The sequence below is a fragment of the Nothobranchius furzeri genome, chromosome 10, assembly GCF_043380555.1.
Source record: "Nothobranchius furzeri strain GRZ-AD chromosome 10, NfurGRZ-RIMD1, whole genome shotgun sequence".
Lineage (NCBI taxonomy): Eukaryota > Metazoa > Chordata > Actinopteri > Cyprinodontiformes > Nothobranchiidae > Nothobranchius > Nothobranchius furzeri.
In genome coordinates this window covers 43,043,355-43,070,670 of record NC_091750.1, presented here as the reverse complement: position 1 = coordinate 43,070,670, position 27,316 = coordinate 43,043,355, and the positions used below count along the sequence as shown (strand labels likewise).

Genomic DNA, 27,316 nt, shown 5'->3' with positions numbered 1-27,316 from the left:
AACAAAGTGAAGTAAGTCTTGGATTATAAATTGCTCAGATTACTTTATTGCTTATTAGTTCTTCCATATCTTAGCTATTGTGCAACAGTTTGGGGTAATAATTACATTAGTGCAATCCAATCACTAATAATTTTCAAAAGAAAGCAATATGAATCAGTCATAAAGAGCATAAAAAGTCAGCCAAAGGAAATGAAACAGACCTTTTTTCTCGTCGCCAGGGGTTGGCCAAGGCCGAGTCAGCTGAGAAGTCCTCGATTGTGTGAATAGTCTTCTGGGACCATAGGAAGTTGGCCCCTGATTTGGTTGACGGTCTCTGTGTAATTCAGGAGAACTTCGTTCCCCGGGAATGGCGTGACTTTAAGGTTCCTTCACTTCAGCTGCACCGAAAATGTGGATTTCACAGCGCGGGTCCAAATTATCAAAACTGATGCCGAATCAGAAAAACTGCTCCAAATTAGTTTGACTCTTACTGTGAAAACTTTACCGGACCAAACCAAATTCCGGTTTGACGTAGAAGGTCTAACAAAAACAAAGTTGTCGCTGAGTTCCACTGTGACTTTGAGAGCTAACGACTTGAAAAGTTTTGCCGTTTTTACAGGACCATAGCGTTTGCAAAACGGGATTTGCCTCCCTGGGGAGGATAAAGGTTGTTTATAAGATCAGACCGTGGCGGTAATGTGGCGCAATCGTGGCAATTTTCTAAAAGATTAGGTGATGGCGGCATACAGGGGGTATGGGGCGGTCTCTGCATTGCCACAGACTTCCGTTTATCTTGGACATAACTTGCTTTTTATTGCGATTGAAGCCGTGATCGTTAAGATTTTTTAACAAGCAGCTCCTAAAGGTGTCTGTCCTCATCAGTCCCTGTGCAGTCTCAGGTGATCTGAGCTTCAGTTCTAACAGAGAGGCTCATGGAGCGCTGCGGCGCTCCAGTTAACCATCTCAGCTGATTTTGTTCAAAAAGCAAGCCTTATTGCCTGTGTTTACTTTCATTTTCAATTAATTTGCCAGCCGGAGCTCAGCAATAACTCCCCACGCCATCATCACATCTGCCTCTGTTACGCCAGGGCACATACAACAGACCATTACCGCAATACTACTACCAAGCGAGGCAGTAGAGCAGCAAGCGAGTTTATAGACATGCCATTGCGGTAATATTACGCCGATTTGCCGGCATGGTGTGTCTTATAAAAACACCTTTTGAGAGCTACGGCATTGCTAAGTGAGATGAAAAGCATAGCAGGGATTTGCTTAAGGCGTCCTTTTGTTCTTTGCTCTGCCGCCATGAGACTTGATTCTGGCCTTTTAAAACCTTCCTTGGGCACGTCCACATGTATTTCACTTATTAACCACTGGGTGGCACTGTGACTCTTTCAAATAAACATCCTTTTCAAACAATGTCTGAGGCATCAACATTTACCAAGATTATCTGTATAAGGCATCAAAAATTATTACTTCAAACAAAGAAAGAACTAAATTCATGTCTTAATCTTGACCGTATTACTGTTGGCATGAATTTTAACTGGAGAAACAAAAATGGCAGAGGTTTAACATGAAAGAGGAAGGCAAACACCATTTATGTCTGTTACTGATACGAGTTTCACATTTACTTTAAACACATTGATTTTTTTAAATGGTAAACAACCTAAAACACCTTCTTTGACTGTTGATAAACAAAAATACAAGGCTTTATAAGGACTAAAGTCTGGAAACTTACAGACGAAAACCCCTGAGAAGTTTTACGACCACCCAGATTTTGTATAAGAATCAGCTTTGATGGCTGGATATAAAACAGACCAGTTTCTGATATTGTCCTTCTTCTCTGACTTGTAAAGGAGGGAAAACCAAGTTAATTGGTGCAATTTACGACCCTGAGAGAGAATCGTAGGAGTTAACCAGATGTATTGGAAAAGGAATCTTGGAATTTATATGACTGCAGCCAGTTTCAAATTCTCCCTTTGCTGCAGTGTAAGGGAAAGTAAAGCTTTGTGTGTAATAGCCGTTCGTTGTCCTTCTTCTTGTGAATCCAACTAAAGTTAATTTGAGAATATGAAATGGGGATTTCCGCTACATAAGTTTCAAATATATGAACTAGTTCAAAATTCAGTTCACACTTTTTTTAATGAACTAGTTCAGTTCATGGTTCACAGTTCCTAAAATGAACTAGTTTGTAGTTCTCTTTTTTTCAGTATGTTGTGGTGAGCTATTAACCTCAGAATTCTGACATTTTTCAGTTGTTTCTGCCCGTTCAGCTCTCACTCATACCCAACTTCAACTATTACAGTAACAGCAGTAACAGCATATTCTCAGTAAGAAAAAACTTGTTGTTTGAAAATTTAAATGAGCAATGACTAAACAAAGAACCAGGCTGAGGTATAAAGCAAGAATGTAGGCTACATCCAAGTGCAAAACATTTAAACATTATTATTCACTTTTCAGTGTTTGTAAATTAATTTTTTGACTCTGGTGTGCTGCTGACCTTGACTCAAGACATTTCGGATCAGTGGACTGAGTACTTTGAAGACCTCCGCAATCTCACTGGCACATCTTCCAATTTGGAAGTGGAATTTGGGAACTTTGGGTTGGGCTCTCCAATCTCTGGTGCTGAGGTCACTGAGATAGTTAAAAGTCACCTTGTTGTCAAGGCCCCCAGGGGTGGATGAGATCCACCCAGAGTTCCTTAAGGATGGATGTTGTGGGGCTGTGTTCTTTGACACAGTGCCGCAATATCGCGTGACTACTGGGGCCAGTTCCACTGGATTGGCAGACCAGGATGGTGGCCCTCCTTTTTAAAATGGTGGACTCCAGGTTGTGTTCCAACTACAGGGAATCACACTCCTGAGCCTCCCTATGCCCATGGAGGGTGTATGGAAGTTTGCCCAACTAATCTGTTTTGTGGATTTGGAGAAGGCATTCGATCATGCCCTGTGGGGAGTTCTTCGAGAGTATGAGGTTCCAGGCCCTCTGATACGGCTGTTAGGTCCCTATATGACAAGTGTCAGCTTGGTCCGCATTGCCGGCAATAAGTCGGGGTCATTCTGGGCAAGGCAGCTTTATTTATGTGGCACATTTCATACACAGAGGCAATTCAATGTGCTTTCTATTAGCAAGAATAGTAAGAACATTAAAATCAACATGACAGAAAATACAATTTAAAAATGAAAAAGAAATAAAGTTAAAGGGTGAGTAAATACAGTGCATTATGTGCAGCATAAGAACATTTATTCAAAGGCTGATGAAAACATGAAACATGAACATCTAAAATCAATGTTACATTTTTGCTTTCAAAGTAAATAAAACACACGATAAGGCCCGTTGTTAAGAGAAGATGCTACATCAACTGCTGCTAAATGCAGCTGCATTTCTTGCAGCCCAACAGCCAGTGGGAGGTCTACTGTTTATAACGTTTATGGTGAACATAATGTTTTTGCCATAGCTTTAGCGCCATGGAAATTTTGAATTTTCTTGAGCAAAATTAAACTGTGAGAGCGCTGTTCACCAAAAAATATGAATGTGGTCATGAATGATTGTTTGAAGAACTCATTAAGGCACAACACTGCGGGAAGTACAACATATCTTGATGATTATGAGGTGGCAAGGAACTCACTGTGAATGGCCAGTTTTTGTAATTTTAGGGCTGCCAGAAAAACTGCATTGACTACTTTGACAATCTGGCACTTCTGCACTGGTGTTGACCTCACCAACAGCAGAATCTAAGAATGTGGGATACTATTATGTTCATCAGTGAATCAAGGTTCTGCCTATGACAGGATTAAAGCATGAAGCCAGTGTGGAGAATGCTAAATATCCACCGTTGTCACACATGACAACAGTGTGATGCACTGGGTGGTTCTGCTCCTGAGCATTCCATCCCTGACCGGGCCTTTGCACTGGACATGTAAGCGTCTAGTGGGAAGGCCAAGTAAAACGATGTCGGAATAAGAATCTAGAGCAGCAGTACTCAATAGGCGGCCCGCGGGCTGTGCTGTTATACTGTAGGGTGGTGTAATGAACCGCCAGCCCCCCCGCCTCCGGTCCGAGGGTTAACCCTGATTAACCCTGTTCTATAGCCAGTAGTGATTCCATATCTTCAGGATTTGGAACCAAAGTCTCTTCTACACATTTACCTGTGTTGCTCACTTCCAGAAGCACAACACTTGCAAGTTGTACCTTGTGACTAAGGTGACCAATCAGGCTTCCAACAATATTATATACACTATAAAAAACCAAATGACTTTAATAAAGAGGAGAAAGGGTTCACTTGGTTTCTGTGTTTCTACAAGTGTTTGTTATATCTCTCTCCATAGGCTGAAAAGACAAAAGAAGAGGACAAAAAACCAACTCCACTTTCTAGTCGAAGGATGTTCCCATTATCTTGCCTGACTCCTAGTGTTCCATCAAGTGCTACCTCTTCTTTCTTGAGGCAGACAATACAGGCTCATGTAGAGCCCAAACCTTTACAGACTAGTTTAGATATGGGTGCCAGCTCAGCATCACAAAGATTGTCTACAACATTAGCTAGCTATAACCCAGTCATAAATGGATCAAGTTACCATGGAATGGACCAGCAGCGCACTGGGAAGAGTGTAAACATTCCATACCTAGGAATGAGCCAACATGTGGCTGGGGCTGGAAGTGATTCTGGTTTCTCTGCATCCCAGAGTGGTGGACCAGACACATCTAACTACCATGGGATAAATCACCAAACTCCTGGCAGTGCAGAGAGTTCTGGATATTATGGAGTGACCACTGGATGTGTAGGTGGTATTCAAAACCATCTAGGCAGTGGCAAGTTAGGAAATCCAATTAACATAGCCCAGCCAAGCAGTGGAGGGCTGGGGAGCCCTGGCTTTCTGTCGCAACAAAATACGGGCAGTTCTGGATATTTGGCACAACCCCAGAATTTGGGAAGTTCAGGATATTTGGGACAGCAACCAAATTTGGGAAGCTCTGGCTATTTGGCACAACAATCTAATATGGGTAGTTCTGGATATTTGTCACATCAGCCTAATTTGGGGAGCTCTGGGTATTTAACGCAACAGCCGAACATAGGGAGCTCTGGGTATTTGGCTCAACAGCCTAATATGGGGAGCTCTGGTTATCTGGCACAACAGCCTAATATGGGAAGCTCTGGTTATCTGGCACAACAGCCTAATATGGGGAGCTCTGGGTATTTAGCACAGAATTATCAGAGCAGTGGTGGTCTAGGAAGCTCAAGCTATCTAGCACAAAATAATTACAGCAGTGGAAGTCTAGGTAGCTCTGGTTTCCTGGCGCAGAGTGGAGGCATCATGGACCCTAAAATGGCATATGCATGGCAGCACCTAAAAGCTGACTTCATGCAGCCCAGGATCAATCACATACACAAAGCTATAAACCCTCTCCTGGAAGCCAGCAGACTGCAGCGAGAGCAATTTGGGGATATTCCAATGGCAGACATGATGGGGCCAGAATCAGGACTGGAGCTTCTTCATGGTCGCCTCCAAAGAGATCCCAGAGGCAGTCGCTCTGATCCTCAAATGGACCACCTGAGACGAGAGAGAGAATACAAATTGGGAAGACAAACCTCCAGTGAACAAGAAATCCAAGCCAGACTGAATGAGCTGCCACTTATTGTACGTCAGGAGCGTTACAGGAGGCGCGTGGAGAGGCAGTCATCCAGTGAACAAGAGGGAAGCAACAAACAGAGGATACAGAGACAGGATTCGAGTGACCTAGAGGGCTCTGTGAAGGATGGCTCTGACAAACGCTCTGGGTATGTGGAACAGTGGTACTGATGGTGAAACTTTTATCAAAATTTGCTTTACGGTTAATCTAGTCAGAACTACCCAGTAGCTTTGCATTCATGTTTAAATTTTCTATGTAAATGTTGTTTTGATGGATTCCTTTTGTTGTTCACACAGGGAGAAGAGATCCACTATGGCAGAGATTGTAGAACAAGTTCAGGAAAGAGAGGCAGCGCATGTAATACAGCTTGTTAATAATCTTACAGTGAAGATTGTTTTTGTTGTTACTATTGAACATTCTCTTTTAACTGGCTTCATTAGGCACGCGGAGAGCCCTATCGACCTCCTAGCAGCCTCTCAGCTCCTGTAACTCGTTCTGATGGACGCCCTCGAGCTCGAGATCGTCCAAAACCAAGGAGGCGTCCCCGGCCAAAAGAGCCAGAGGGAACTCGACGTTCTCGATCAGCCCCAGCAACTGGTGCCCCAACAACACCCCAACCACCTTCACACACTGCCCAAAACGAAGGCTTCCTCTACCGTAAAAAGGCCACCAGCAGTGACCTTGAAGCTCAGCAGAGGAGTCCCAACAGGTGCATCCCTTTTTAAAAAAAGAAACACTTCATAAAATTACTAGAGTTGGGGCACATTTGAGGTCATAAGGAAACTGATTATATCTGTGTGCAGCATACTGGCTGACAGCTCTACCCTGTTCTACCAGGGTTTTACCTGCTGACTGTTTCCTAAGGACGTCAGAGCCCTGCTAGGTGTTTACCAGATGGAGATCTAGCATGTATTTTGGTCCCATCGGGCAGCATAAGCTCAGGTGGTAGAGCGGGTTGTCTTATGATCGGAGGGTCATGGGTTCGATTCCAGCTTCCGCCAGGGGTATTCTGCTGTTATGTCCTTAGGCAAGACACTTCACCCAGCTTGCCTGTGTTGGAGGTGGTCAGAGGGGGCCAACGGCTCCAAATGGCAGCCTCGCCTCTGTCAGACTGCCCTAGAGCAGCTGTGGCTACAAAGTAGCGTACATCACTCGCAGTATGTGAATGTGAGAGTGCATCAAGCGTCTTTGAGTGTCCTAAACAAGCGCTATATAGGTTTGATGATGATTATTATTACTATTGTTCCATTTTAAAGGGACAATAATTTTTATCATTAATCCCTGGAAATATCCATCAAACAGTTCTTGAAAATAAGTTAAATGATGCCCAGTTGTTGAAAAATATTGGCAGCAATGGCGTGAGCAATCTAGAGAATTTCTTAAAAAACTCAGCAGGAAACTCGTCTGGACCAGGAGATTTATTGTTCTGGATGTTACTGATAGCATCGGAAATCTCGCTTATTGAAATATCCTTTTCCAGATCGCCATATAAATCTGCTTCCACAGAAGTTTTTTTTTTAATTGTTCATAATCTTTCTCCATAGAGGAGAGGTCCAATGAATACAATGATCTGTAAAATTGGCTGAAACATGAACTGACCATTCCGTTTTCCAAACGTTTGACTCCTTGAGCATTGTTAATTACTGGTAGGATCTGAGATGCCGATTTCCAACGCAACTGGTGTGCACGCATCCGCCCTGTCCTCTCTCCCTGTTAAAAATATTCGGAACGTGTTTCAGACATTGTGTATTCAGCTTGTCGGGTTGATCAGATATTAAATTCGTTTTAAGTGCCATTTGATTTTTATTCAAGGTTGATGAGAAGGAGTAAGCAAGGATCTCATCCAGTACTTTTGTCTCTCCTAATAAAAGTTTTAGCCGCGTGTTCCTTTTCCGTTTTCATTAGCACAGTAAGAGATTATCTGGCCCCTTCAGTAAGCCTTCAGAGACTCCCAAATAGTACTAAAGGACATTCCAGGGGTTTGGCCTGTCTCTACAAGTTCAATTTACAAATTCAACAAATTTATCGTCCAAGAGGAGCAGAGAATTAAATTGTCAAGGGTGATGTGCTAATTGCAAACTTTGGACAGTAATTATTATGGTAAGAGGGCCATGATTTGAAATAACAATAGTGCCTTAGTCAAAATCCTTAACCATATTTGAAATTCTAGTATCCTTAAAAAAAAAAGGTCAATTCTTGAAAAAGATTTATGCACAGAGGAATAGAATGAATATGTGCTTGAAGTTGGATTCTGGGAACACCACACGTCTACCACTCCAAAAGTTTTTAAAAATTTGGATTGACTGTGCTGATTTGATGAGAGTCTGTCATCCAGTAGGACTCCGGTCCAAGGGGGAGAACACACAGTAGTGTTTGCCAGTAGTTGTCTGACGCCAGCATTTGCCACAAAAATCATCGAGAAGAGTTATTTCAAAACTCAGTGAGATGCCGAGTGCCACACGTCTGACTTCTCACTCCGTCATCTTGATTCCCCCCCTGGAGGATGAATTTTGATTAACCGTCAAATTTGGACAGCCTTCTCATAAGGCTTTTTCATAATGTGCCTTAAAATTTATCAAATTACATAATGTGAAATGTGAGCTGAGCTGGTCACTAGCATGAAAAGGAGAAGCCAAACTGTTGACTTCTATAAGAAGGAGGAGATAAGTCTGTGACCAAGCTACCTGCTGGTGGTCGTTGGAGGGACCGGCAGCACAACTGGCATGGAAGCCTCGCTTCCATCACTGTACCAGATGGGAGCTGTGGCTCCATTTTGGATAATCGCCACCCGTGTGTGAATGTGTTAATTGCTGAATTGCTGTTGTGTTGTAAAGCACCTTGGGGGGGTTCTAGGACTCTAGAAGGCACTATACAAACACAAGCCATACTGCTTTTTACAATATCATCCTCCTTCCAAGGACAATCAAAACCCCATTTGAAGTCTTTACAAAGTCTGTATAGGTAGTGACTCTAATGGGATGGCAGAAAAATAAGCCTCAGCAAACTGAAAATCCCTATCTTTTGGTAACATGTAAAACATGAGATATTATCAACAGCAGTCACAAAAGGATCAAATAGTACCAACCAAAAGGAGCTGGAGGTTGTAGGGTGATCTTGAACTCAACAATAGGAGGCAGAACATCATGTTTGTAAGGTTTGTTTGCAGCCAGCTTAGAATGGAGGCCCTAAAGTACATCAAAAAGCAAATCCAATTGTTGGTGCTGTTTCTGTAGCATGAGCTGAAAGTGACCTACACATTCTGGGTCCATGCTGGTCAGATCCTTCTGTCACATTTTGGTTATTGACCAAAAATTATTGTTAGACTAAATAAACTTAGACCAAGGACAGGCAACTAGAATAGGACAAAGCAGAGCCAACCAGGATTCAACAAGAGGATCTGAACTCAGGATGCTTTTATGAGGTCATTTCAAAGAGGTGAGCCTAGTACAGTGAGGAGTTATGGTTATTTGCTAAAAAGCTATTGTTACACTGAAGAAATAATAGACCAAAATCAAATTTACACTTTTTGTTGCAAAGTCTACTGTTAAACATCCGTTGTGTTTGCACCTTGATGACTGTACTTTTGAAATGTTTAGTATTGTGTCTACTTTGAAACATGCTCAATGGAAATTACATTTATAATATTTACAAACAGAACATATCTGTCTTTGTTTTTACAGCAAATCCTGGGTCCAAGTGTATTGTGTGTTGAAAGAGGGACAGCTGACGTTCTATAAGGATGCTAGGAACCACAACACAACGTACAATGGGGAGCCTCCTGTTGAACTCTATAACTGCTCATTTGATCCTTCATTGGGGTACAAGAAGAAAAAAAATGTCTTCATACTGCAGTAAGAACATTTTTTAAGCAAAACATTATTTTATTGTTTTTTAATTTATGTATCTGAAAAAAAGTACAAGGCAATATTTGTTTTTTTAGATAATAGGAATTTAAAAATCATATTGAACAGAAATGCTAGTACATATTATTCTTACAGTGTACAAAAAATTATCACCAATTAATCTTTGTTTCTTTCATCAAAAGAGTGAATGATGGAACCAACTTTGTATTCCATGCAAGAGATGAGGTAAGAGAATTTAATACGTATTACAAATGTGAGTCATTTTTAAAAAGACGATTTTTTTTGTTTTAAAGCAAAACGTGGTACCCTAAAAATAAACGTTTTGGGATTTATAGTCCTCTATTCAGTGGCAGTTCTACATGGAAATTCTCACCAGGCAAGACATCCCGTGTTTAAAAGGGCAACATGGAAAACATGCAGGACAGTGGTCCCTGAGGACCAGGGTTGGGAAACACTGTATTAGGTCACTTTCCAGTATGGAAAACCTTTCCTTGATGATGTCTGTCTGAGTAGTCTAGTGCGCCCCCTAATGGAATACCCCAGTATGTGCAGCACAGTGCTGTGCAGCAGCAACTATGTTGTAACGGACCAAAAGAGTTAATTTTGACCATCAAATTGGCCTTTGATTTGAATACATAAACCCACTATCTATCTGGCCTCCAAATCCTGAAAGTTCTGCTCAGTGCTTGTTTACATACAAGAAGACATAACATTCAGACAAACACTCTCTCCCAAGGTCTGATGCAGGAGCCAGGCTGCTGCATTCCTCACCCTAAAGATAAAGTGAACCTACTCGAAGCCTACATGACTTTACAACTCATAAGCTTAAATATTCATAAATGTTCAAAGAACAAGATGTTTAAATCAAATGTTTGAACAATCTGTGCTTAAATCAATGATTTTACAATGATTCCTTTCAGATATTATGATCAGAATGTGTTGGTTTAACAAGTTAATCATTGTTTACACTCAAACACATTAAAATAAGATACTTATTAAGGTTGATATTCACTTCACATAAGTGTTTTAAGCATGGGCGTCGCACCCGTGGGGGATGTGGGGGATGCGACACCCACACTTTTCTTATTGAGATCATTCAACACCCATACTTTTGGCGTCGCACCCGTGGGGGATGTGGGGGATTCAACACCCACACTTTTCTTATTGAGATCGTTCAACTGACACCCTCACTTTTCCAGCTGTTTTGCTCACCTCCACACCAGTCTGGTTTCTTTACGTCGCACTTACTCTGTTTGCCTCATCTCCTTCTTCACCTCCCGCTTCTGACTGCCGATGTTGGGTTTCAAGGAGAGCAGGAGAGGGAGGGACGGAAGAGCTCGACTGAATTCATAATTTGACATCTTGACATTAGCTGTACAAAGTCTGAGTTTGATAAAGTGAAGAACAACAATTTGCAGAGGTTTATAACAGGCACGGCGCCAGGTTTTCATTTCTGGGTGGGCCACGGTAATTTTGGACAGACCTTAATAAGCAGTGACTTAAGTGAAGCAGGCAGGTCGCGCTAGAAATTTTTGTTTAAAAAGACGTCATAAACGTGTTCCCTTGTCATTTTTATTTCTAAAATATGAAGTAAAAACTCCCAATTTAATTTTCATTCATTTGTCATTAATATTTAGTCTATACCCGTGCGTTAAGTGGACCATCTTCCAGTAAAAACAAAGCATCCAGGCCACCTCTCCAAATGCGTAAAATGTGCATCACAGCCGCTAGGCGCGCCGCACGCACCATCAGCTACGTCAGCACAGACAAGAGCAGAGCAAATAGAGAAAGAATAGAGGATAATTCTGTCTGGATGTGGATGGAGATTACATTTTACAGCAGCCTGATCATCATTTAAATACGTAAACCATCACCTGGCTTCTAGTCCACGCTATCAGCATTATTTTAATTGGTGTGTGTGTGTGTGTGTGTGTGTGTGTGTGTGTGTGTGTGTGTGTGTGTGTGTGTGTGTGTGTGTGTGTGTGTGTGTGTGTGTGTGTGTGTGTGTTTTCCACTTCACACACTGGTCTAACCAACCAGACCAGCGTGTCCAGTAACATATTAATGTTACAATTAAACAGTTTCACTTCATGTAGGCTAGGAACATTTCACCTGCTGTGGCCCGACCGCTTCTGCTCCACATAAACTTTGTGCGTGATCAAATGTCTCTACAGGTGCTTTCTGAGCTGAAGAGGCTTTTCTGCCTCAGACTGGATTTGTCATGCGTCTCCATATTAGAGATGGGAACAAGCGCTATTCAGCCAAACTTTCATAATCAGCGAACATTTTTCCAGGTGACACATCCCTCAGAGAGACCGGCTTTCCAGACCGCTTCAGTGGGAGGAAATCTTATTGCATGCGTCGTGGTTCTGCACTGCGCTGCGAACCCCTCTACAGATCTTCAGCTCACTGTCCACCGTGTGCGCTCCGAGCCGTGCTGAGCACATGTCCAGTATACAGCTCTGATAGGAATCATTTCTTGATTTATTCAGTTTCCTCCCCGATGTGCGTAACGATTAAAATGTCAGCTCATCTGTGTGTGCATCAGTGTGCGTCGGGGTAATTCTTTCAAAACAACCAACATCCTTGAGTTTATCCGTCAAAATAAACAGTCAAATGGAAATATCTGTAACCTGCCATTTAACCGTTTTGCCTTCCTGTGAAGATTGTTGCAAAGAGAAACAACTAAACTTGATTAAGCCGAGAGCCACGCGCACTGTGCTGTACTGACTGTAAAATGAGGGGGAAACGATTTAATCGGATCCTTTTCTTTTCAACATGGATTAATGTAAAGTTTCATTCAGTGCAAACTTTAGTTACACCAATCTAACGAGACAGAGCCTGGATTTGTATTCTGAACAGTTTAAACATGTTTAAAATGGAGACATGTGTGACGCGTCTAAAAGTCACACCTGCTCCGCTATTATGGAAATTAAACTAACAAGATGAATAGCATAAAATTATTTTAGGCACGGACAACATCCCCCACACTTTTGAAAAGCTTGCAACGCGCCTGGTTTTAAGACATTCTCATTCACAAAGTGTTAAAACATCTTAGTATCTGAACAAGGCGTGTCTTCTGAGGAATGTTTGGTAAATTGCTCAAAACGTGGCAAATTCTGATTTGCCAAACTTGGCCAAAACTCATAAAATTTTGGTTTATTGAAACAAGAATTACTTCCCGATTAATTCAGTTTCCAGCCAACTCCCGATTCAGCCAAATCGGGAAAGAAGACTCTTTTGAAACCATCTCCTTTGACCTTCAGTCAAAGCCTTTGCAACGCTGCAAGTGATTACAGGCAAACAGCTCTTTTAAAAGCAACTTCACACCTCAAACATCCACCTTGGATGCTAACAAGCATTCCAGCTTACTGTTTTGGCTTGGAGATATCTCAAAACTGGACGGGTCGTATCGGAGCTAATCTACGAGCTTCTAATACCTTGAGATCGAGGTCCATCTGATTTCTGACAGTCCGGATCTGCTGGGGGTCTCCACAAGGGTAAAGTAGACACAACAGATTGCATCTGATGAATTTTATAAATAAACAAGTCTCTAGTTTATAACCAAACAACAAATTATTTTACAACCCAGACTTCACAAACCCTCTCAGATACAAAGAATGGTTTTGCTAAAACATCTAGCTTCCATTACAACATTTCACACATCACATTAAATCACTCCATAATATGTATATATAAGGTCATGTTTCATCAGAGTTTGTTCATTGTCTCAGTTGATATTACCTTGAATATCAATTGATAATCATTTGTCCTGCATCATCATTAGTAGTAGAAATATAGTAATACATTGATTTTTTCCTCTTTACCAAGATCATCCATCCCACCTGACAGGTGTGGCATATCAAGGAGCTGATTAGACAGCATGAATAATGTACAGGTGTGCCTTAGACTGCCCACAATAAAACGACGCCCTGAAATGTCCACAGTTTTGCTTTATGGGTGGTGGGGCAGAAAACCAGTAAGTATCTGGTGTGGCCACCATTTGCCTCATGTAAGGCAACACATCTCCGTTGCATAGATTTGAACAGGTTGTTGAGTTTGGCCTGTGGAATGTTGGTCCCTTCCTCTTCAATAGCTGTGCGAAGTTGCTGAATACTGGCAGAAATTGGAATACACTGTTGTATACACCAATCCAAAGCATCCCAAACATGCTCAATCGGTGATATGTCTGGTGAGTATGCTAGCCATGCAAAAGCTGGGATGTTTTCAGCTTCCAGGAATTGTGTACAGATCCTTGCAGTACGAGGCCGTGCGTTATCATGCTGCAGCATGATGCACCTGTGTTCGTTGTCCATAACATATGCCTGCCCATACCATTGTCCCACCGCCACCATGGGCCACTTGTTCCACAACATTGACTTCAGCAAACAGCTTCACCCACACATGCAGTCTGCCATCTGCCCTAAACAGTGAAAACTGGGACTCATCTGTGAACAGAACGCTTCTCCAATGTGCCAAACGCCATCGAATGTGAGTGTTTGCCCACTTAAGTCGGTCATGATGACGGACTGCAGTCAGGTCCAGACCCCGATGAGGATGACGAGCATGCAGATGAGCTTCCCTGAGATGGTTTCTGACGGTTTGTGCAGAAATCGCTGGTTATGCAAATCAATTGTGGCTGGTCTCAGGCAATCATGGAGGTGAACATGCTGGATGTGAAGGTCCAGGGCTGGTGTGGTCACATGTGGTCAGCGGTTGTGAGGTCTGTTGGGTGTACTGCCAAATTCTCTGAAACGCCTTTGGAGATGGCTCATGGGAGAGAAATGAACATTAATTTCATGGGCAACAGCTCTGGTAGACATTCCTGCAGTCAGCATGCCAATTGCTTGCTCCCTCAAAGGTTGCAACATCTGTGGCATTGTGCTGTTTGATCAAACTGCACATTTCAGGGTGTCCTTTTATTGTGGGCCATCTAAGGCACACTTGTACATTATTCATGCTGTCTAATCAGCCCCTTAAAATGCCACACCTGTGAGGTGTGATGGATGATCTTGGTAAAGAGGCAAAAATCAATGTATTACTATATTTGTTGTGTCCTTGGGTAAGACACTTAACCCACCTTGCCTGCTCATGGTGGTCGGAGGGACCGGTGGCACCTGTGCCCGGCAGCCTTGCCTTTGTCAGTGCGCCCCAGGGCAGCTGTGGCTACATTATAGCTCATCACCATCAGTGTGTGAATGAGTGTGTGAATGGATGAATGATACACTGTAGTGTAAAGCGCTTTGGAGTCCTTACTCTCAGAGGCGCTATACAAGTGCGGGTCATTTATCATTAATCATTTCTACTACTAATGATGATGTAGGACAAATGATTATCAATTGTGATTCAAGGTAATATCATCTGAGACAATGAATAAACTCTGATGAAACATGACCTTATATGTTATTAAGAGTTCATTAAAGCAGCAAGCCGGAGTATGTCTTTTATTCAATGGCACCATCTAGTGGCTGACTAGCATACCACACCAAGAGTCAGTTGATCAGTTTTTTTAAGATGGCCACTTCACATTTCTTGTTCATGAATGTGCTTCTGTTGCTGACAAAAAGCTAAAACATGTTATTTTACAAGTATTATTTTCAAGTCACATTGTGTTTTCATATATTCATATTTTAAAGACTTGTTGGTGAAAAGCTAATCAGCTCTGCATCAGCCGAGGTATGTCCTTAAATTTGAAGTATGTAAGCAGTCGAACACTAGTGGTTAGTTCTGGTCGGCGCTCAGCAGTTCTGGGCAGGGGGCGTGCTTAGCAAAAAAAATAAATAAAATTGATGCATTGCTTACATCATATAAGACAATCACTTTTACGAATTTCTGGAAAATCATACATAATTTCTGAAAGGGGAAAACACCAGATCACTGCTTTAAGAGACTCAGAAAAACGTGATGCCTGGATTTATAAAATAAATCTGGTTGAGTTTTATTTAGATTTGATTGGTAATAAAATTAATCTTAACCCATCTAATGCCATTGTGAAGAGCAGCCTATGCACCAGTGTAGTGAAATTTTTCGGGGATCCGGTCAGCAAGCGAAGCCGTCTTGGCAAAGCAAGTGAGTGGACTTCAGATGTATGCGAGGGTCGTAGGGCCCCTCAGAATACGCACGACTGGTCGAAGAGATACGTCTTGTGGAGCTTCTGGCAGACTGTTTCATGTTTGATGAGTTGTTTTGCAGATTAAACAAATAAATGGTTGATTCTGAAAAAGGATGGTTCTTTATGCCGCTAAAATTACATTTTGTTGAAAGATCTGGCTTGATCCCCAACAAGAGGTTAATTTAGCATGAAGGCTGGACTCCTTGCTGAAGTGCCAATTATAGGAAGTGTTTCCCCTTTTAAGGATTTGTTGTTTAAAAGTTTTGGACCAACCAGATTTGAGAAATTTTATTGGCATTTTCAACGAGTCCTCAGACCTCCCCTTTCTCAGACACCACTAGTGCTTAATATGTGAAGTCATTTATTGATACTGACATTAATATGTGGCATGACTGATAAAAACCATTATTAAATCAAGTAGACTCATTGGTGTTTTTAAGATCTGAAATAAGGCATTTCAATAATAAACGTTTATGTTGATTCATTCATTACTGTAACGAAATCAAGATATAATCAATCCACTTTAGATTAAACATTCACTGTAGATTAAACAGAATATGATTGTAATCAACTTGTAAGCTGAAAGAAATTATTTTATGAGACAAATATAAAATTCTTTTATTAGACTTAAGTCTCCTCTCTTGGAGGAGACCTTGTGAGTGCAGATACTGAAGCAGGAGAGCGGGTGTTATGATGGCGTGTCCAGATGACCAGGGTTGGAACGAAACAAAACGGGACTCTTCAGTTATGGGGAAGCATACAATATTCCAGGCTGGACACTTAACGTCTGATGGCCGCTGCCCACTGGTAGGGCAGGTTGTTGACAAATCTCATAATTGTTGCATTACATGGCCTTCTCCTACGCTATTGTGTCATCCTAAAACTACTACGATTGTCATGGACAAGATACACCAATAACCGTACAACAGTCTCCTCTTTTCAGGGTTTATCTTTGTTTCTTCTTTGCAGTTTCAGAGTCAAGAGACCACTGTGTCCCAAAAATGACTATTTTTAGTCTATTTGTAAGTCCGATGTGTTGTGTACCACGCACGCAGTGTGAGCAGTTAAGTCGCATCCAATGACTGAAAAAGTGGAACATTGTGCCCCCGGCTTATGGATGCACTAATTGGCACAGAGACAAATCAGTGACTTTTTAAAAACAGATCTGCAAGGAAACATGTACACTTTGTTTACAGCCACTGGTGGTCAGAAAGCAACCAATTGCTCCTTCTAAGAGGCTCATAGAATCTGTGACATTCAAAAACAAAGCAGACTCCCCCATTTCTTTGACTTGTGCATTCAACGAACCAGATTTTTTCTTGCTTTCTGTCAAAAATATCTTTAAACATTTCTTTCTCCCTGAGCCCCTCTTTTTTTACGTCCAGTTTTTGTACCGCCTTCGATTGTGTCTTTTGTCTAACATCAGTCGATACAAGATCATAGTACCAGGTTGAACCCGCTCTTGCCCTTGGAATCCACTTAATTCTTGGACTCAAAAACTTAAACTGTGGCAAACATTCCTCAGAGTTTCTGCTCTAAATGGACATGATAGCATCACACAGTTGTTGTCTAATGACCCTGGTTACAGCCAATGCCCTCATGTGACTTGTGCTTAAAGCACTGTGACTGTTTTCACTCTTCATCTTAGGGCACATTTTGACATTTTCACAGTCACAAAAGACTTGTTTGAAATTTCAAGGATTTCTGCTTAACATTCTAATGATAAGCCATAACAAGTACTCACTCCATGTTGTCGTTCTTTTTTAAAACACAGAAACGGTTTTGTTACCTGTTATTGACGCTACAGTTTCGCCGACGGCTGCCGGCTTCTTCAGGCTGATGCTGATGGTGGCGCGTCACTTCCTTCTCCGTTTATCTGCGGGCAGCAGAGGACGTTGTCGCCCTCTACTGCCTGCTCTCCCCTCTCCGACAATGCAGTCCCATGCGTGGTCCAGCGTGTAAACTCCGTCGTCCCTGTTCATGGTCCCACATCCACGTCTCCTTATCTCGATTGCTTCCTTGATCCATCTTTTGTATTTTTGTTGTTCAGTGGTTATGATCCATGTGTTGTCCCAGTCCATTATATGGTTTTCTCTTAAGCAATGATCTGTTACAGCTGACTTTTTTTATTGTACTTTCTGCTTCTTCTTTTGCTGCTCTTGTGTGTTTTCGATTTGCCTCTTTCTCGCACTCCTTTCTGTGTTTTACTGTTCGTGTGTTGAGTTGGCGTCCGGTTTCTCCTATGTATGTTTTATTGCAGAGTTTGCATGGGATTTCGTAAATGACTCCACATTTTTGTCCAGCTGATATTTTGTCTTTTGGGTGCACTAGTCTGTTTCTAACTGTTGTGTATGGTTTTGTTGGTGTGTTTATGTTGTGTTTTTTCATTGTTGCTCTTATTTTTTCCGTTATGCCTCTGATGAATGGTAGGGTTATCGCTGGTTTTGGTTCTTGTCTTTCTGGGTTTCTGGTTCTTTTTTGGGTTGTCCTTTGCTTTCTGTTTTTGTTTGTCGTTTTCCTTTGTTTATTGCCCATGTCGGGTATCTGCAGGTCTTTAAAGCATGTTGTATGTGTTTGTCTTCTTGTTTTCGGTCTTTTTCTTCTGTTATTATGTTTGCTCGGTGATATAATGTTCTGATTACTGACATTTTGTGTATGGTAGGGTGTTCTGATGTCCATAATAGATATTGGTCTGTGTGTGTTGGTTTCCTGTATGTGTCTATGTTTAGGGTCCCGTCGGTCTGTCTGGTGATTTTCATATCCATAAAAGCTATGCTGCCTTCTGTTTCTAACTCATAAGTGAATTTTATGTTGCCCGTGTCGTCAATGTTGTTTAAGTGTTGTGTTGGTGTTTTTGTTTGACCTTTTGGTATGACAAACACACCAACAAAACCATACACAACAGTTAGAAACAGACTAGTGCACCCAAAAGACAAAATATCAGCTGGACAAAAATGTGGAGTCATTTACGAAATCCCATGCAAACTCTGCAATAAAACATACATAGGAGAAACCGGACGCCAACTCAACACACGAACAGTAAAACACAGAAAGGAGTGCGAGAAAGAGGCAAATCGAAAACACACAAGAGCAGCAAAAGAAGAAGCAGAAAGTACAATAAAAAAAGTCAGCTGTAACAGATCATTGCTTAAGAGAAAACCATATAATGGACTGGGACAACACATGGATCATAACCACTGAACAACAAAAATACAAAAGATGGATCAAGGAAGCAATCGAGATAAGGAGACGTGGATGTGGGACCATGAACAGGGACGACGGAGTTTACACGCTGGACCACGCATGGGACTGCATCGTCGGAGAGGGGAGAGCGGACAGTAGAGGGCGACAGCGTCCTCTGCTGCCCGCAGATAAACGGAGAAGGAAGTGACGTGCCACCATCAGCATCAGCCTGAAGAAGCCGGCAGCCGTCGGCGAAACTGTAGCGTCAATAACAGGTAACAAAACTGTTTCTGTGTTTTAAAAAAGAACGACAACATGGAATTAGAAATAACACACAGCAAGAACACACCTAACAAGTACTCACGTTCTGTTTCTGCTGCAACAGCCTTCCTTTATTTGCATCATTGAAAACTGTCACAGATAACACAAACTGACAGACTGCAGTAAGTATTTTTACATTAAATTCTTAAAACGCTAAATGAAAGAGGAAAGATGATCTTTGGTGTTAAATGTTGTTTTCACTGATTTTTTTAACTTACTGTGGGACTTCTCAAGAATCTAACGAATGAAGATTGTCAGGACTAGTAATGTGGATGGGAAAATGTTTGCATGCCTCTAGATTGATTCTGACATCTTAGCATCATGTGACACATTTTTAGGATGTTCTTCAAACAATGTGCCCTTTGCTGATCTCTGCAGGAGGACTTGAAGGCTTGGACTTCAAATATCACCAACTCCATAACTGAACATGAGTCGATGGCCAAGTGGGACAAACCAGGCCCCTCGACCATGGACCCCGATCGCTCAGAAAGGAAGGAGAAGTCAGAGGGGGATGCAGATATCCGGTCAGAAAGGTCTGAGCTGGTGGAGGGGGAGGAGAGGTCAGAGAAAGAGAGGTCAGAGAAGGGCGAGGGCTCTGAGAAGTTAGACACATCTGAAATTGCCGATAAGTTTGAAGGTGGTGCAGGGGGGTCCAGCACATCTGGAAGAAGCAAATGAGGAATCCCTTTGTGTCTTCATGTAATTCACTGACAAATGGGAGGGGTGGACAGAGAGCATGTTTGCAGACCCTCAGCCACAGAGGCTGAACACACTGAGGCCACGACCACTCAGCTGATTCTTCTAACTGTGACAGACACATCCTCAGCCCCTCCCCTTCACCTGGGCAACACATCAGCGCTTGTATAGTGCCACCTGCTGGTTGAAAAGGAGGTCGACTGAGAACAACAGACAGTCTTTAACAAGGTGTCCCAGGATTTTGTCACTGTCACGTTCCATTGTTGATCATTTGGATTCACAGAATCTTTCTGTATGCATCTTTGAAATTGTAATGCTGTGTCTGTCAGGACAAACCTGAGGTGTTGGATGAAATGTTTCACATTATTAAAAAAGAAAAAACATTTTTGAAGCAATACACTTTTTTATTTTTTCTCTTGGTCAGAGAATGAAAGAGGGAGCTGAAGCAAAAGTAATGTGAGAACAACATGTAAAGTCTATCGTTTGTCACGTTCACTTGAGCTTGGTCCAGGAGCACCTTAGACATGTGTATAGTATCATAAAGGCATTTATTCCCATCACATGGCTAGCTTTGAACCCTGTTAATATAATGGAATGCTGGTGTTTCCATCTCACTTCAGTGGATTCAATGAATACACATTTCTACAATTTATTTTGAGTTGTTACAGATGTCATTGAAATTATTTATTCATGATGTTAATGTAAAAAAGAGCTTTCTAACAAATTCCAATCCATCAAACTGTGTTGTGTTTGAAGGGACAATGCTCTAGTTACACTAAGCCAATGAGAACAATGCTTTTGTACACGACGAGAACCCAAACATTGCATGAAACTGTCTGTTACTGCACCTGTTAAACTTGACTTTATTTTCCTGACCTTGACATTAGTTGGGCAGTGTAGGATGTGCAATAATTAATTGTGAGAACTTCCATCCTGACTCCTTTAAGTCAAGACAGAAGTTTGACAAAGCAGGGTTGTCATCTCTTCTTGGTGAGCATGAGAAGAGAGAGCTGCAACCGCCAGCTCTCCTTTACCTGGAAGACGATTTACAATCCAAACAGCCCCTCTGCTGTTTGGAACATGTTTGTTTTTGTCCACAGAATGTACTGGCATCAGCTGTGAAGTGTTCTGTCACCACCAAGTCTGTGGTGCCCTAAATTGTAAGCCCCTAAAGCCATCATCTGTGCCCCCCATCTAAGGCTAGAACAGATTGCCTCTCCACCAAAGGCCAGTTACCTGTAAAATTGTCACCATTCAAGTGATGAGTTGTATATAGATACATTTGTATGTATACCAGTAAACCCTGTGCTCTAATAAAACAACTCTGAACTCTTAACTGAAGTGAGTACAACTTAAACATTTGTATTTAAGCCACAAATAAAACAGTCATCACTCAAGCAAATTGACGTTTATCACATTTAATTGAAAAATATGCAAATTAAGAGTCACTGTTACGTAATATAGCGTGTATATACACCAACACCACTATCTATTGATATTAAAGCCTTTGACTAGGGAAGAGCAGCAGGACATACTGTAGGTATGCTTCTTGTATTTTTATATACCTATATTTATTCATTTCAGATTCAGGAATTGTCCCCGAGCCCTAATGTAGTCTTGTTGAAATAGCTGTGTGTCTGTGGCATGTGTTACATGTGACCAACAAAATTAGCCCAAACAGCTCCGTAGGTGTCAGTGTGATCTCTGAGAGGAACACTGGTCTAGGTACAGCTTCTTATCAGACGTTTTTACACATGTGGCTATGAATGAACTTTCTGAATTGTCCTAAAAATGTTGCTGTTTTGCTTACAACCAAGAAAATGGAGACGCTGCACATCCACTGTGCAGCGGTGCAGCCAACAGTCCTTCCGATTTGGTTGCCATGGGCCTCTTTTTCATTTTCCATCATTTGAGATTGCACCTTAAATGTGTGATAAAGACTTCTTAACTTGTCTTCCTTTCTCAAAACACCAAAATGACGTGTGAGCGGTAGCACTGTCTGAAAACCCCAACAGAAGAATGGTGGCGAAACGCCTGCTGTTACCTGCAGAAGAACGAGATGCTGGTCTCTCACTGTTCGTTCTTACATAAGTGCCATGTTATCCAGTTTGCTGGAACAGTGCTTCAGTGGAGGAAACCATTGGTGGTTATTTACGATCTGACAATGAAACCCATTATTCATCATTTTAATGGAATTGGGTGAAACAGTTATTTCCTGTGACTGTAACTGTCCTGATTTGTGGCAGATATTAGTTCGATATCATCATGTGCATTTAACGTGTTTGCCTCTCATCACTTTTATGAAACACACAGGGAATATTTACAACTATGTAAGAATAAAGCAGTCAGTTAGATAGGCAACTTAAACCGTGACTGGAGAAAAAATATTGTGCAGAACCTTTTTCCATGGTCTTAAAAGTGTGTATGTCTTTGTTAATTTACATTACAACTTGCTGCTATGACATTAAATAAACCTTCAAACTTGCTGAGACAAACTTGACGTGAAATTGATGTGAACACATCTGCAGGACACCCACAGTCTTCAGTCAGAATCAACCTGAGGAGACAGATTAGCTTCATAGTCTCTAAACCAGAAACCGTTGGGATGCTGGGGAGAATGGAAACAACTACAGAGTTGTTTTTTTTACATTTATTTTATTTCCAAGAGCATAGATGAGATGTTTCCTTCTTGGACTCATCGTTTTTATCTGTCAGCTCTTTGTTGTTGATTTTTTTTAATCTACATATCTATTTGGTCATAGCCAGTGTAGTTATGGTAATGAGCTAATTTTTTCCCATTGTCATTGCTTTAAAGCTTCTTTCCGGAGTATTTCTCTTATCCGATGGCATCATCTAGTGGCTGACAAGAATATCACACAAAAATTCTGTTGCTCTGTTTGTTTAAAATCGCGACTTCATGTTTCTGTTTATAAATGTGCTTCTGTGGCCGCCAAACAGAGCTAAAATACGTTTTACGAGTATTATTCTCATGTCATGCTGTGTTCCCATATATTTATATTTTAGAGACTTTCTTGTCCGTGAAAAGTTCATCAAGTCTGCATCAGCCGAGGTATTGCTTAAATGTGAAGCGTCTAAGCGGTAGTCTAACGCTATTGGTTAGTTCTGGTCGGCGCTCAGTTTCCTATTGCACGGAGCTCAGCTGCGCAGGGGGCGTGGTTAGCAAAAAAAGACGTATTTGTTACATTATATCAAAGTGCATGATAAGATAATCACTTTTATGGATTTCTGACAAATCACACATCATTTCTGAAAGGGGAAAACTCCCGAAAGCAACTTTAAGGAGGCAATGTCCACAGATGAGTTTAATCGTAATTTTGAACTAAAGTAGCATTTAAATGTTGACTGGAGGATCCAAGATGGGAAGATGATCTCCAGTTTGTCACAACAAGTGAAACAAAAATATTTGTGTTTAGATTGAATGTTTTTTAAAGAATGGTCTGAGGAATTTGCAGATTTCTTCCTCTCCATAAAAACAATAAACAGGACGATTTTTGAAAGGAGTTTAATCAACAGGAAGAAAGTAATTGTGCAGAAAGTGCTACATGAAGGATACACGGGCTTGGGTCAGAGTTCTGTGATGGTATGAACTTGGGTGGTGTCACAGTCAGTCTCGTCTCCCCAGTTTCTGTTCAGTCCTGTGTCCATGTTAGTTGCTCCCACCTGCCTCTTGCTACCCCGATCATTGAAGTTCCCAGCTCCTCATGCATTTAAATCCTCTCAGTCCTGTGTGCCTTGTCGGTTCATTGTTTCATTGTCTGTGGGCTTCATTCATTAAAACCCTTCAAACGTCCTCATCTGCCTGCTTCTGTCACTCACCCGCATTTTAGATCCTCACCCCAGCCTGCAGCACCTGACAGGTGGGGGTTCTTGGTAAGGGCTGTGCATCAGCTTGTAGTAACATTATAATGGCGTTTTGATTAAATGAACTTGTTTTTGATTGGCATTCATATTTTATTAACTTAGATGTTAAAAGTGTTTTACTTGATTAGTTTGAACTAACCCAAGCCCTAAATAAATCAAATTCAGCACATATTAACAGCATCCAATTTAGATTATTTGGGCCTGTCAGAATCATGGCTCCATGCAAATTCACCACAAGCAGCTCTTACAGTACCAGGGTATCAAATCTACAGAAGAAACAGAGTAAAATCTAAAGGAGGTGGAGTTATGGTGTATGTAAAAACCTGCATTCAAGCTGAGGAAATAGATCTGACAAATTGTGGTTTAGAATGTATTGGACTTAAAATTACATTGTCACCACACGTCTTTTACCCTCATTGTAATCTACCGACCGCCCACTTCGAACACGGATTTCTATGACAAGTTCCAAAACATGCTGACAAGGATCAATTTAGATAAAGAGGTAATAATAATGGGAGATTTAAATATGTAACTGGGAAGATAAAAAGGCCAGAAAACATCTTAAGCTAATCACAGACCGCTTTGACCTTACACAGCTGACAAAATGTCCAACAAGAATAACACAATCAACAAGAACCCAGATTGACCTAATATTTAGTAACAGACCCAAAAGAATTTCAAAACTCCTAAATATGATCACAGGTCTCTTTGACCACAACTTAGTACTTGTGGCCAGAAAATCAACAACTAAGAGATTTAATGTCCCTACTATTAAAGAGCAAGAACACTTGAACACCTAACAAAGACCAGGAACGATTTACAGTTTTTCCCAATGGTTTACACACATTTTCTGGTACTTGAGACACAATTACCACAACATGTAACCAACCCCCCTAACCAATTTTGTGAAACTACAAGCACAATTCCTGCTTTGCACTCAAATTTCAAATCTAAAACACACTTTTCTCAAAACACTACACACAATTCTCTGCTGCTGGCACAATTTTCATACAGGAACTATCTTGTTTTCACAAGGAACACACTGCTATTCAAATGTGCACACTGACTCATCACAAGGGCAAACACCTGTCACACAGTTTTACAATCAGCAAACAGAACTTTAGCATAAAAGGGCAACAGGTGAGCGCTTCTGTGTTGGAGCAATGGATGCCAACTTTGGAAACAGAGGCAGAGCCAGAGGAGTGAGAGTAAGAGGAGGAGGACGGGGAGGATGAGGATGAGGAAGAGGAAGACCAAGGACCGTAATCTCTGATGAGATCCGAGCCACAGGTGCAATTTGAAGGAAACTCAGAAAGAGTCAAAGAATTGCGATATAACTTTGTGCAAGTGAGTCCTGCAATTGATGCATACACTCAACACTGTGTACAGTAAATTATACATATTTCAATATTGTAATCATAATGACTGTGCTTCACAATAGTGACCACTCCATGTTTATTTCTGATATCGTCATATGTGTTTCAGAGAGTCCTTGAGCTAGAGGCAGCTGCAGTGGAGCACCAGTTCATCTTCATCGATGAGGTTGGGTTCAACCTCACAAAAAGACGAAAGAGGGGAAGGAATATGATTGGCCAGCGTGCCATTGTTGAAGTCCCTGGCCAGCGTGGAGGGAACATCACAATGTGTGCAGTGCTTGGCTACCATGGCATCATTCATCACCATGCTACCCTTGGCCCCTACAACTCCGTCCATCTGATCACATTTCTGGACACTCTACACAACACACTCATTCCACCAGACCAGGTAGATGGTCCAGAACAGCCCAGGTACATTGTCATTTGGGACAGCGTAAGTTTCCACCGGGCTGCTGTGGTTCATAACTGGTTCACTGGCCACCCACACTTTTTAGTTGTTTATCTCCCTCCATATTCTCCATTCCTCAATCCCATTGAGGAATTGTTTTCTGCATGGAGATGGAAGGTGTATGACCGACAGCCACAAACCCGTATACCTCTTCTCCAAGCAATGGAGGACACATGTGGAGATATAGCAGCTGATTCTTTTCATGGCTGGAATCGCCATGCTAGGAGATATTTCCCCCGCTGCTTGGCCAGGGACAACATTGCTTGTGATATGGATGAGGCGCTGTGGCCAGACCGCAACAGATGAGAGGATGCAGCATAGTTTTATTGTTTTACTGTAACTGTATACAGTAAATTTCTGTTGGATGTAGTTTATGTGTGCAACTTTGTGTTGGTTGGGAATGGGATGAACATTGTGTACAATGTTTTGTGGGGAAAATAAAATAATTTCCACCATGTATTTGTGTGTTCAGAGTGTAAAAACAATATTCTGAAATAACAACACATGCATGTATTTACTGTCTGAAGTAGGTGTAACACTGAACCAAAAAGGCTTTAGTCATTATGATGAATGGAGAAGAAGTGTTTTCCACAGTGTTTAACATTGAGCACATGAGTGTTCTGCTGGTTCTTATAAATGTCTATTCATATGATGGTTTATGTGTGTCGTTTGAAAACAAAATCACATTTTGAGGAGAAAGTACATTGTTTTGAATGTGAAGTTTAATTTTGCAGGTTAAGTGAGGGGTTTTGCCCATTGTGTGTGTATTTTGTGGATTTGTGTGTAGAGTTCTGAAAATATGGGGCATGCTTTCAGAAAATGTGTGTAAACAATTGAGAAAAACTGTAATTAGTATGATTAAAATGGCCCTAATTGCTTTGATATGTACAATAAATTCCAAAAGTATCAATAAAGTGGCATTAAGACAGATATGGTGTGGTGATCCAAACAGTTCTGTTGTAGGATGTAACTCAGACCTCCTGCTCTCCTCATTCTCACAGACATTTTCCTAAAAAGCAGTCTTTTTACACCTCTGTTGGGTGGGTATTCTCTCCATCGTGATAATAACAGCGCACCGAGCAAAAGGGAGCGGGTGTCTCATGGTATAACCATATCCCGGTATAACCATCCCTGTGTCACTGAAGGAAATTCAGATGAGCCACAGAGCTGCGTGTGTAAACGGGACGGTGGTTGAGACTCCCGATGACTTTATTTGCCAAATGCAGGAAAAGCCAAAGTGGCTGACCAGGGACGAAATTTTGATTTCAGAAGTGGGGGGGACACACCAGGCTTGTGCGGATTTGGGGTGGGGGTGTTATGTAAAGACCCTTTGACACGTCACATGCCCATCTCAATAATTTTTCCATCCTCAATATATATATATATATATATATATATATATATATATATATATATATATATATATATATATATATCAAAGTTAAAAAATGTACAACTCTATTATCATTAATATTTATTATCATTATTGAAGTGCAGTTTTGGCTGTTGACAATGGATAGGCCATTGTATTTATTGTTTTGGGTCTTTTTTTATTGTTTTTGGTGCAACATTTTCTAACAGGGAGTGAGATTCTTTTTTTTATTTAATTTTTGTTTGTTATTTTTATTCATTTAGAAGTTCTGGTTCATTTCAATGTTAAATGAAGGTTTATTTGTTGCATTTTAAAGGGTGTACTTGCATTATTATGATATATTAACATTATATTAGTGGTTATTTTGGTCTAGATAATGTTGACAATGATATTGTTTATCATCAACAATTTTTTTGGACAAAATATCATCCAGCAAAATTTGTTACTTTCCCAGGC

The 27,316-nt window shown here is 41.2% G+C and overlaps 1 protein-coding gene across 2 annotated transcripts in view; it reads left to right on the top strand.

The window, feature by feature from the left end:
- The window catches only part of sptbn4a (spectrin, beta, non-erythrocytic 4a), a 70,266-nt gene extending 48,000 nt beyond the window's left edge, over positions 1–22,266 (top strand). For both annotated transcript variants that reach the window (XM_054730458.2, XM_054730457.2), the window contains exons 15-20: positions 4,308–5,755; positions 5,904–5,964; positions 6,048–6,316; positions 9,288–9,458; positions 9,653–9,695; positions 19,465–22,266. In XM_054730458.2, the coding sequence (XP_054586433.1) occupies positions 4,308–5,755; positions 5,904–5,964; positions 6,048–6,316; positions 9,288–9,458; positions 9,653–9,695; positions 19,465–19,764 (2,292 nt within the window). In that variant the 3' untranslated portion in view covers positions 19,765–22,266. The remainder of the gene's footprint in view (positions 1–4,307; positions 5,756–5,903; positions 5,965–6,047; positions 6,317–9,287; positions 9,459–9,652; positions 9,696–19,464) is intronic.
- Positions 22,267–27,316: the final 5,050 nt, after the last annotated feature.